The sequence below is a fragment of the Ovis aries genome, chromosome 22, assembly GCF_016772045.2.
Source record: "Ovis aries strain OAR_USU_Benz2616 breed Rambouillet chromosome 22, ARS-UI_Ramb_v3.0, whole genome shotgun sequence".
Classification (NCBI taxonomy): domain Eukaryota; kingdom Metazoa; phylum Chordata; class Mammalia; order Artiodactyla; family Bovidae; genus Ovis; species Ovis aries.
The window spans coordinates 45,493,558-45,505,772 of NC_056075.1; the positions used below are offsets into that span (position 1 = coordinate 45,493,558).

Genomic DNA, 12,215 nt, shown 5'->3' on the forward strand with positions numbered 1-12,215 from the left:
CTAGCTGCTCTTGCTATGAACGATAACACAAAATGTGAAATCTCATTCTTCTCAAGTCTCCTCTTACTCCTTCCCAGCAAGTAGGCACCGTCCTAAGATCGCGCATCTGGTCCTCGGCCACCCCCCACCACGGCAGGAGGGCGTGCAGTCCCCGTGTGAGTGCTGGCCAGGCGCTGGGCAGTAGGGTGCAAGGCTCGCCCTCTGGTTGAGAAGGTCTGAGAGGCGAGGAGCCTCAGGACTCTGCAGAGGGTTAGACGCATCCTGCGGGCACTTCCAGCCACTGAGGGCACTGCCCTCCCATCCTATCCTTGGCACAACAGCCCCTGAACCTGACCACTTCTCAGCACCCCTGCCACCCTGTGCCCAAGTCATTGCTCTCGGCTCCACTGTTCAGTATACGTTTATTGAGTGAATGTCAGTCACTACTAGGATCAGTTAGGAAGAGTGAGAGCTTTCCCAAATGGAAGCTACACCCCAAGAAAACATTCCAAGAAAGGTTTTGGGGAAATCAGCATCAGTGACGAGAGAAAGAGGGCTTTCCTAAGCAAAGGGAACAGCAGGGAGAAGGCAGAGAGGGCAAAATGAGAAGCAAGTGCCTCTGGGGAGTGGGGCAGTGAAGAGTGGATCTGCTTGAGTAACCCAAAGGGCTTAGGGTTTTTGGAGATTCTATTAAAAAAAAAAAAGAAAAGAAACAAAGAAAAACCCAAACAAAAACGGTCCAGGGTGGGAAAGAAGGATTTCTTCAAACAGGTGCTAAGATCCATACCCCACTCCCCCACGCTTACTGCCCCAGGTCCAGCCCTGAACGATCCTCAAGTTGTTTTAGAGAATTATGAGGCCACAGAGAGGAGAGAATGTAAACTTCAGACAGGCCAGCTGGGATGCACTCAGACCCTCTCCTCTGGGATGAAGGATGTAGTCCCCCACTGCTGCTAGGGTCCTGCAGAAAGACAGTTCTCATAAGTTCAGTGTAACTATAGCAACCGTAAGGCTCACCAGAGGTGAATCCCCTTTCCAGGACTGAGACTCTGTTCCCTTGCCCCCAGAGTAACTCTGAAAGGCCACCCCAAGTTCAGAGCCCTCTGAGGCTTTCATTCTGACTATATCACAGAACATTCATATTTTAAGCCCCTGTCAACAACCCCATCTGTGAGTGCCACTCCAAGAGCACCTAGCAATAAATGCCCATTCACGACCATCTCAGAGAGAGCTGGATTTCCACAGACTCCAACATGGAATAATGGCCAACAGTGTAAACTTTGTCTTGGAGAACAGACAGTAAGGAGGAGGCAAATTATAGCTGGCAAGTCAAATCTGGCCCACTGCTAGCTTTTGTCAATAAAGTTTTATTGGAACAGAGTCATGCTTATTTATTTACACATTGTCTGAAGCTGCTTTCATCCTATGATGGCAGAGCTGAGTAGTTGCTATGGATACCACATGACCCACAAAGCCTATACTTGCTACCTGGCCCTTTCCAAAAAGAAAAAAAAAAATGTTTGCCAACCCCAGTTCTAGATCATTTAAGAAAAAAGCACAGTTGTAAAACAAGGGTTCCTCCTCAAATGTCTTCTGGCATTTCTAGCAAGAAGTCTTCATGGGCTTGAGAGCTGAGTGTGATGCAGGCCTCTCTGGTAGACCTGGCATGTATACACACAGTGTCATGTAGCCTCCCCTTGAATGGTGGAAGTGGTCTCTTCATGAGACAAACATCACTGCTACCAATGCATTAGATCACCGCGTCAGAACGCCAGTAAACACAGCTCTCCTTCCGTGACCTGGAAGGGGTTCCTCCCTCTCCAGTCACTAGTGACTGCAGCTTTGGCCACTAGTGACTGCAGGACACAGAAGGGATGCCGTGTTTCTTAGTCTTCTGAGTAAATGCAAACTGAGGACTTCTCAGGCCAACGCCACCACAGCCATTCTAAGACGGCATGTCCACCTAGAACGTCGGTATCCACCTAGGACACACCAGCATGTTGGCAGATGGTGTCCACTCAACAGGGTCTTCTCCACAAGCACTGAAATAGAACCAGGTGGTTCTGGCTCATCTACTTGGTTGTTTCCAGAACAGCAGAAAGCTTCAGATCTAGACCACGGATGGGAAATCAAACTGGCAATAAGTAACGTATGGAACTCAATACTGGCTTAGGCATGCAACACCAGGAGAGGAGAGAAATATCCAGGTCAACCTGGGTGTCCCACAGAACACCAGGAGAACAGGTCTCAGGCTAGGAAGGAAATCTGAGCCAGTAAGTTTTAACTGTGTCAATGGCATGGCTTGTCACATTTAGCTAGAAATTAAATGCACTGCTTATTCCTAACAGATTCTACCAGGGTAACAGGGCACCACATGCTGGTCTTATTTATACACCCAGGAGCAGTGTTTGAGCATCACCTTGGACAGCGGTAATGGACATGGGGCCACCACTGAGAGAGTCCCCACCTTCCTAACTTGATCTATTCTGCGCTCTGAGGATGGCACAGCCAGAGCCAAACACACAGGACTGAGCTCAGCTCTGGCACCTCCGGACCAGGTGGGCTCAGGCAAGTTATTTAACATTCAAGCCTTGTCAGTCTTTTCTGCAAAATAGGAAGGATGATATCCTCTTTATAGAAGGATTTGAATGATTCAAAGTAATGAATACGATGCATGTAGCCCAGAGCTTAGCCTCTGGGATTTCCACAGTGTGTGTTGTAGGTATTGACAGGATGGTGATGGTGGGATGGTGGTGATGGTGAAATTCTGCTCTACCAGTAGATGCTGGGATTTGTTGAATGCCCACCTACCAGGTGCCAGCAGGATGCTTCTAACAGTGGAGAAGTAACAAACTTACAGGACCTGAAGAAATGAACAAAGAGGGAACCCGTCCCCAAGCCCTCAGCCTCTGAAAAGAGAACAAGTACCCCCTGGGTCTGCGTGTCCTGGCAGACACAGCCAATCTGCATTGCACAAAGCACTTGATAGCATCTCATTTTCTCTAATCTTAGTAATCTTCCTGGGTGTGTGTCCTGGAGGCTCTTTCAAGAATACAATTTATAGGACTGTCTGTCTGATGACCTAATAACTAGAGCTGAAATTGCTTTGCCTCCGTTTGTGCAGAATCTCTAGGGCTGCACCTTCCTGTAGCAGAATGCTAGTCGGCTAGTGAGGATGCTGCTTGTTTGATATTTTGGAATCCTTCAGATACAAAGAATCAGAGTCTTCTGATGAACCACAGGTGAACCATACGTCACCTATGAAGTAGAAGACTGCTAACAGCACATGTAGCCACAGGAGGCTGTCAAGAATGCCTCAGATAAGACTCCAGTTTCAAATGAAAAAAACACAAACAGTTCCTTCGCGCTTTAATGAGCACCACCACTGTTGGCAAGTACTCGCATTAAGGTTAAAAAGCTTTGTCAAGACTGAAGGTCAGAGAGCTCACCCTTGCAGACTTGTGTTGACTGCGCTAGGCCAGACTGTGGTAGTCAGAGTCCGTGATGAGCTGTGCTTATACATTTCAGGCAAGAATCCTATCACGTGGGCAAGAAGTGCTTTCTTGTCACTGGGAAGAAATGCATCCCATTGCAAATGAGTTTCTGAATGAGAGAGCACAACATTACGGGGATATGTGTCTGTGTGTGTGTGCATGCGTGTGTGTGTGAGCATTTATACACGTGAACACATGTGTCCCAGTGAGCCCAAGGTTCTATAACTTTGAGCTTTATGACTGAGGGCCCAGAGTCACATAGAACCTCTTTCCCTTATAGATTTCATCTCAAAAAGAACAGAATTTGTTAAAGCTTAAGGGAAGCTTCAAGAATAACAAATCCAACCCCTTCTGTAGTTACCCAGATGAGGAAACAGGCTCAGAGAGTTAGTGTGGCTTCTCCATGTTCCACGTGCTGCAAAATAATAGATGAGCAACTCTAAGAAAGTGATCTGGCCTCCATAAGCTTCTCCTTCCTCAAATGGTAGAGCAGGGCCAGGCGGTTTAGAGCCTTTCAAACGCTTCACACCTGCCTCATCTGGATTAGAGCTATTCTGAGAGAGGTCAGCTCAGGGGAGGTAAAAATTAACTCATACTTTTTGCTTAAGAAAGCCACGTACAGGAGCAGTCACCTCACAAAGCCACAAGCAAAAACCTTCTCTGCACCGAAGTCAAGAACAAGACGGGGGGATTTTCTTTGTTCATGCTCCTCTGAGATAAATGTTGGAGTCCTGGCTCTAGTGATTTTTAAGACTCTTTTGTTGAAAGTGCTGTAAATCTAAATTATGATTTCATTCCATGAGACACTGCACAGAGACAAGGGTATGCTTCAACAGGGAAGCATGCAACACTCCAGGCCATATATTTCCAGAATCTTCATCAACAGGGAAGAAGAAATGGCTGGCTTGAGAAATGTCTTTTAAAAACCAAAGTGAGGCCCAGCTTCGCAACACTGATGGCTGCTTACATTTTCCTAGTTGCAATAAGTCTGCCAGGCTCCGAGGCATTCAACAGTCTCATCAGTCCTCAAAGCCATGTCAAATTGCCTTAAAATTCTGAGCATTCAACATGTATATATGCACTTGTTAAAATTAATTACATCATTTAACATTTCTACACACATTATAGCTTTAAAATGTGTTACAGTCATTTTTATTAATTAATAAAGCTTTTAATGGGCAAAAATTGTACCATAAAATCATCATGCATATTCTGCATATGCCTTTTACTCAGTTTTACTACTATTACCTTTAAATATTTCCCCCAAGTGGTAAGTCACTAATTCATAAACCGGAGTTTCTCACAGAAGTATACACAGGGAAGGAATCTGACCACTGACTAAGGCCCACTCCACCTCCACCTCCAGTCTCCCTAGAAAGGTGATGGGTACCCAAAACAGCTGACCCTGCGAACTCTGCCTGGCCCTGGGCAATGGCAGAAAGGCAAACATCCCGGCCAGTTTGCCCCCAGAAAACGTAAGTAAGGGAACAGAAAACAGCTGCCTTTGCTGTTTGGTATGGAGAGTCCCCATTTTGCCTCTTTTTGAAAATATCCCATAATTGCTATCCACACTCACATACAGACACACTCTCACATATAAACTCCATGATGGGGCCTTGTGGCCCAGGTTTCTAAGGCCAAACCATCAATATCAATGACCCAATTGAAAAGTAAACAGCACAGAAGCCTGGACACTTCCAGACATACAGATGTTCAGAGCAGAGGCATAAGACATCCGGGAATAGATGGCCCTCGGTTCTTCTCATCCTACCCTGGAACGACAAGGGCCTAGATGAACTTCACTTGGGGCGAGTTTCCTACTCATTACATATGGTCTGGAGCTACTGATGGAAACAAGTTTACGGGAAGACCTTTCATAATTTACAGAAGCATCATCTGAGAACATCTATGCAATCAGACATCGGTATGGAGCTACGGTCAGCTCTGAGTGGAACAGATGAAGCCACTATTGAGAACTGCTTCTTGGAGTAACTGACCTAGAAGAAACTCACTAAGCACCTTGGCAATTACACCAATTACCTGAAGCAGGGAGGGGTCTGCCCTTGGTGGCAGGGAGGATGGGAGCATCACTCACCTGCTGTGTAACTCCAGCCCGGGATGTGAATGGACAGTTGGTTGGCTTGATGGTGACCACGGGTGGGACAACGAGTTGCCTGGTCCTCCTTCCGTTTTCTCATGGTGATCTGGTTAGTTCCCGCCTCTGCATTTTCTGAAGGAAGAGAGCCTCTCCAAGGACCCCTGCCAGCCTCCAAGTTCCCGAAACGCATCTGCCCCAAAGATGGGTTTTCCTTCAAGAAACTTCCTTGCAAACCCAGGTTCCAGCGTGGGCCAAGGAGGTCCTGGTCTCCCTCCCGGAGCTCGGGCTTCAGGGCTCCGCTTCCAGGCTCTCGGTTCTCTGTGTCATCTACTCCATCTGGTGTCAGCCTGTGTGAACTGCAGCTCAGGTTGAGGGACAGGACGGATCTGTGCATCTTAGGGCCAGCAAGCTGAGGTGGCTCCACAGGGACCGAGAGGGACCTGTCCAGATAGTAGATGGGATTGGGACACGACTGGGACACCCTGAGATGGACACACGAGCTGAACACCAGCGGGCTCTTTCCTGCCCGTGACCGCGAGGTGCCTGGAGAAAAATGATCCTCCCTGTGGTCCACGCTGGTGATCCAGTACCCGTGTCCCTCACACAGCTGTGCATGGGCCTTGGGGACCTTCGACCCCATCACACAGCTGTTTCTGGAGAATTCTGTACAGGTGAAAGGCCCATGGTGCTGAGTTGGATCGGCATCGCCAGCCAGAGCAGAGGGGTCCCCAAGCAGAGCATCCTGGGCCCTGCACTTGACGCAGAGTGGGTCCCCAACAGCCTCCCACACCAGGGTGCTGGCAGGGGGACCCACACGCCTGGCCGTGATGGTGATGGATGCAAAGCCCTTCTGGGAACCACTGCATGGCTTCTCCTCCTTGGGCGGCAGCTTGGTCTCGAGTCCTGGCTCCCCCGCCGGGGTCTGAACTCCCAGTCCTCCAGGAAGGAACTCGAAGGCCCTGTTAATGGTGACTCTGCTGCGATTAGCCAGAGACGGCTTCATGGGATATGCACACGGCGCAGGCAGCGCGGCCCCATTTTCTTTTGATTTATTCTCATCAATCAGCTGTGAAATGACTATGGATGAAATCATTTTTGTATTCTGAGATGCCAGAGTCCCCTGCAAATGGAAAAAGATGGCAATTATTCAAGCGGCTTGTTGTAATGCAGGCAGATAACTCTTTCAAGGGCCAAAGGGATGCTGGGAGAGTGTCCTTCCTAATATTCAAGTGTTTCTCACCCAAGGCCGTTCATCACACACCTGACACCCACCACCTCTGAGCATCTGAAGGGCAGGACACCCGTGTCTGCTTGTGAAAGGATTAGACATTCTGGAAAATTCCTCTGACTGGGGAGTCGGTTTTGCTCTGCTGGCGTCTATACCGAGCTTATTTAATGGTGTTTGTGTTGATGGGGATAATCAGATTTCAGCAATCACCTTCACCAGGCCCAGGAGCACCTGGATGCGGGTTCTCAGCTTCACAGAAGAGGGAAGATGCCTTCTGGAGGACGGCTGGGGCTCGGGGGCACAGGTGTGCATGGGGGATGAGTCCAGGCTCCTCCATGGGATCAGCACAGGCGATTCCAGAGAGCACCCCCACTCCTGACCTCAGCCCCCGACTCCCCAGCAGAGTTCCCCAGCAGAGTCCCCCATCTCCACTGGGTCTAGACTGGAATTCAGTCACTCATCCAGGCTCTACATCACAGGATCCAAGTCCAGAAGCCAAAATTAAAGGAAATCAAATGCCCAAGCTTGACAACTGCCCAGAATAACACAGTAATGACGGTACATAACAGAATGGGATGGGGGTGGGGGTTGGGCCGAAACAGATGCAGTTTTATGGCATTTCAATGCCCAGGTACTTGAACGTGAATTTTTGTCCAATATAACGATCAAGGGGCTGCATGCTTCCTAATCAGCAAATCTACGTCCTGACAGTCGATCACCAGGTGTCCAAGCACTGTGCTGTGATCTGTAATAAAGCATCTACCCAGGTCGAGACCAGGAAGAAGACTGCCCTCATTTTGATTTTATCACACGTGTGCATGAAGTACTGCAGAAAACCACACGGGAGACTGAGCGCGTCCAGCACCAGGGGATGCTCGCGGGGTTCTGAGTCGCTGTGTTGGCGTTCCTTATTCCAGGTGCTTCAGAGGAACGCTTGCATACACTGCAAGGCACCCGAAATTACCCAGGGACCTGCTCGCCCCACGCTGCCTGCAGGATCTTCACTTCGGGGCCCTGAAGGCGTAACTGTGCTCAGCACTGACCGCAGCAGCTCGTGAACGCCAAGGAACCCGAGGATCACCTGGGATGTTACACTTGCAGGTTTCCCAGACTCCAAATCTGAGGTGTCTGTGGGTGGGGCCCAGGCATCTGCATTTTAGCCAACATTCCTGGCAGCCTGATGCAGGTGATGACCCAGGGAGCTCACGGAAAACCGCGGACAGAGCTGTGGGGTGGCTGGTCTTTCCAAACAGGGGAGGGCCTGCGTTTGATGACAGCGGATTGTTCTCTTCTTCTAAGATGGGATAAGAAAGCACAGTGGCTTTTTTTTTTCTTTAGAGCAGGATTCACATTCATTCACTTAGCTACCAGAATGCTCTCCTCCAGCTGGACTTCTGATTGGAGGACCTGTGCATGGGATCTTAGCACCCAAGACTCCTGGCATCCTTGCTATTAGACATGGGAAGAGGGACACTATGTCTTTCTTGGTTTTTCATTTGTTTTCTCGTTTTCATGGCAATCTCCATCAGCTCACAGGTGTTAACATTTGAAAGACACATGTTAACACTGTAAATCAACCATACTCCAATATAAAATGAAAATGAAAAGCAAAGATATGTGGCAAGTTGCAAATTCAAAAGATGACAAGAGTTAGGTGAATAAGAAGAAATGGAGAGGAGTGTGATCTTGAAAATCATCCTTTAAAAAATCAAAACGTTGGGCTTTCCTGTCAAACCAGTGGTCAAGACTCCATTCTTCCATTGAAGGGGGTCGGGGTTTGATCTCTGGTTGAGGAACAAAGATCCCACATGCCATGTGGCATGGCCAAGAAAATATAAAAGAACAAAACAAAGTAAAAGAACCAGAACTAGCCTTCCAAGAGAAAAATAAATATCCAGGGCAGAATCAGGGCAGCTCTGGGTAGTCCAGTGGTTAAGCCTCCACATGTCCACGGCAGGGGCCACAGGACTGATCCCTGGTCGGAGAACTAGGATCTCAAATGCTGCACAGCACAGCCAGTGATAATAATAAACATCATGGCTACCTTTCTCCAGATGGCCAGTGCGAGCCAGGCTCTGCCTGAACCTCTTCTCTAAAGCAGGGGCTCCTCTTCAGTGGTTTTCAGTCCAGGATACACAGAATCATCTGGGTGCTTATAAAACCCCCAGTGCTCAGGCCTCCTCTCCAACGATTCCTTTAGAATCCTTGGGGGTGGGGCCCAGGCATTGGTGCTTTTTATTTATTTTAAATTAATTTATTTATTAGAATTGGAGGCTAATGATTTTACAATATTGTGGTGGTCTTTGCTACACGTCGACATGAATCAGCCACAGGTCTACATGTGCCCCTCTCCCGTCTCAAACCTCTTTAAAGCTTCCAGTTGATTACAGGGCTGGTGATGCAGACAGCCACTGGGATGTTCGAGACCCCTCCCACTCCCTCCCCACAACCCTGCAAGCAGCACGTTCCAGGGCTGTCATTTACTCACAAGAAACCAAAGTTCACCTAGTGCCAACCCCAGGTCACTTGACTTGAATATCGTTGCTCCCACTTTAGTAAAATTTCGTTCTGATAATAATTGCTCCCATGCAATCTGCAAAGTGCTTAATCACACCCAGGAGGAATTCCTTTGACACTGGTCTTCCAAGAGCAAAACAAATATCCATGTTGGAAACGGGGCAGCCCTGGTCTTGGAGTGCAAGTCTCCCCAAGTTTGGGCCAGTGAGCACCTGCAGAGAGAACACCTGGGATTTAAATCTGTGTCTTATGCAGATTTCTGAACCCCTCCCTCCGGAGAACTAAGGTGAGTCAGGATCTCAGGGGATAAGGCTCAGAAGTTGTATTTTTAAGCATCTGCCAGGTGAGTCTTCTGTACAGGTAAGATAGAGAGGATGCTGGGCCAGGTGCTCCCAGACTGGCCACAGGACTGTGGAGGCAGCCTTGGTTTCCACAGCTATAGAGCCAGGGGACAAACAGGGTAATTGTCGTGGAGAAGCCAGGCTGCCTCGTACTGTGGCCCCCAGCATTAAAGGGGACTCCATCCTTTAGGCTCAAGATCGCATGAGAGCCTTGGCCTTGATATAAACAAGGGGTGTCAGAAATGAGGGGTGTGTTTCTAGGAGTGGGTGAAGGCCATCTCACCTGGAACAAGGGCAGACCAGAAAACAACTCTCATTGCGTCAAGCCGGCTGCTCACCTGAGCTGAGTCAGGGAGCCACGGTCAGGAGCCCAGAGCACCCACGCTAGGCTGATACCCTCAGGGCTGTGGGTTTACAGACGCAGGTCCTAGAGGCCCAGAGGATGGGCCAGAGACTCAACCACCATTTCACTACTGTAGGGCTGCAAGTGCTACTGTGACTTTGATCCCATTAGATGCAAACAAATAAGGGAAGTCTCACATGAATGATGTGAATCTGAACTTACTTCTGAAGCTCCATCATCATTCCAGACGTCAGAGTGACCCTGTTCCAGGGAGCTCAATGCTGACAGAAGCCCAGTTTCGAAGGAAAATCCATTTCCCTTCACTACCTGATACGGGAGTTGTGGAGATCAAAACCAAGGATGGGCATGAAAGTACCTCCCAAGACACGAACATTCTATGTAACTCCCGGGTATAACTTGTCTTGTGAGTTAGCAGAAATTAGTGGATATCTGATATAAGCAAACCTATGGAGGCATGAGAGGGTATTTATATCAAAACGGTGCATGTTTTACCGGAATTTATAATGAATGCATTTGAGGGTGAGTTGCATCAATGAAAACAACCCATTACATACCCAATACATTGAAATTTTGTTAATGTGACTGTAGAATAAATGTAATTATTTTAAATGCAAATTCTGTTATTCATAACATAGAGTCATAGTCAAACCATTTACAGTAAGTCCCCTACATATGAACTTTCAAGTTGCATGCTTGCAAAGATGTAAACATGTTCCCAGCCCCTGCATGCCAGCTGTTGTACTATACTGCTGTATTTTTCAAGATGCTGTAAGATTAAAAATGTTTTTTTAAATTTTCTGTTTGTTTTTATGTGTACACTATTTGCGTGAAAAAATATTATAAACATATTACAGTACAGTATCAGACAGATTGTGTTAGTTGGATACCGAGGTTAACTTTGATAGACTTCCGAACAGACTGGATTTATGAACATGCTCTTGGAATGGAACTTTTTCGTAGGTAGGGGACTTACTGTATTTATTTGCTCATCCACTATTTGCTGAGCACCTACTATGTGCCAGGCTCTGTGATGGGTGCAGAGGGAGCTTCCTGGCTTCATAGAATTAACAGACTGGAGGTCACATCAAACAGGTCCTCAAACTGCCAGGCCAGGGATTATTAGATTAAAGTTTACTGAATTTCTTTCAGGTGTTTAGATTCAGTTTTGACAAAAGCCCCAACCAATAAACAGAGCGATTAAAAAGGAAACATTGTATTCTTTGCCCTTCAATCTACATCACAATTGTATGGGCAGTTTCATTTATGAAACCCTATTTTCTCACTGAGATCTAGCAAATAACTAAAGTTAAGATCTAAACTCCCCAAAATCAGTCTCAGTTTCCTAGGGCTGCTCTAACAAAGTACCACAGTCTATGTGGCTTACGCAACAGAAATTTTGTTTTCTCACAGCTCTAGAGGGCTAATTAGGCGGCACTAATGGTAAAGAACCGGCCTGCCAATGCAGGAGACTTAAGAGAGGCAGGTTTGATCCCTGGGCCAGGAAGATCCCCTGGAGGAGGGCATGGCAACGCACTCCAGTGGGTACGACCCTTGCCTGGAGAATCCCATGGACAGAGAAGCCTGGTGGGCTACAGTCCATGGGGTTGCAAAGAGTTGGACACGACTGAAGTGACCTAGCAGCAGCAGCTGGAACCAAGAAGTTCAAGATCAAGGCGGAAGCAGCTCTGAGCCTTCTCCGGGTGTCTTCAGAGTTCCTTCCTTCTGTGTGTGTCTATGTCCTAAACCCTCCCTACAAGGACACCAGTCATATTAGATGATGGTCCATCCTCCCTAACAACCTCACTGAGCCTGAATCGTCTCCTTAAAGACCCTGCTCTAAACACACACTCTGAGGTGCTAGGAGTGAGGACTTCCGCATATAAATTTGGGGTGGGGGCACAGTTGAGTCCATAACAGACTCCACTACGTCACATCACGTCCTGCTCTCTTCTGGGCTGGGAAACCAAGAAAGAGAGGAGATAGACGGGCCACTTGGTATGCCTATCCAGCTAGCGCTTTTCAAACAGGACAAACTTTCTTTAAAAGTAATCACATCTTTTACATCAAATATCTTTCCCAATTAAGCTGTTTCAAGGTGTCACTCCATCTGTCCTTGGTTAACTGAACATGGCTTTGAAACAAGATGTCTTTTATCTAATATAAAATTAACTGATGTAAGAGTTGATTGGAGAGG

General features: G+C 47.7%; 1 protein-coding gene across 2 annotated transcripts in view; it reads right to left on the reverse strand.

Annotated features, from left to right (window-relative positions):
- C22H10orf90 (chromosome 22 C10orf90 homolog) overlaps positions 1-12,215 on the reverse strand; it is a 245,105-nt gene that overhangs the window by 68,727 nt on the left and 164,163 nt on the right. For both annotated transcript variants that reach the window (XM_012103137.5, XM_012103133.5), the window contains exon 4: positions 5,569-6,691. In XM_012103137.5, coding sequence (XP_011958527.3) covers positions 5,569-6,691 — 1,123 coding nt within the window. The remainder of the gene's footprint in view (positions 1-5,568; positions 6,692-12,215) is intronic.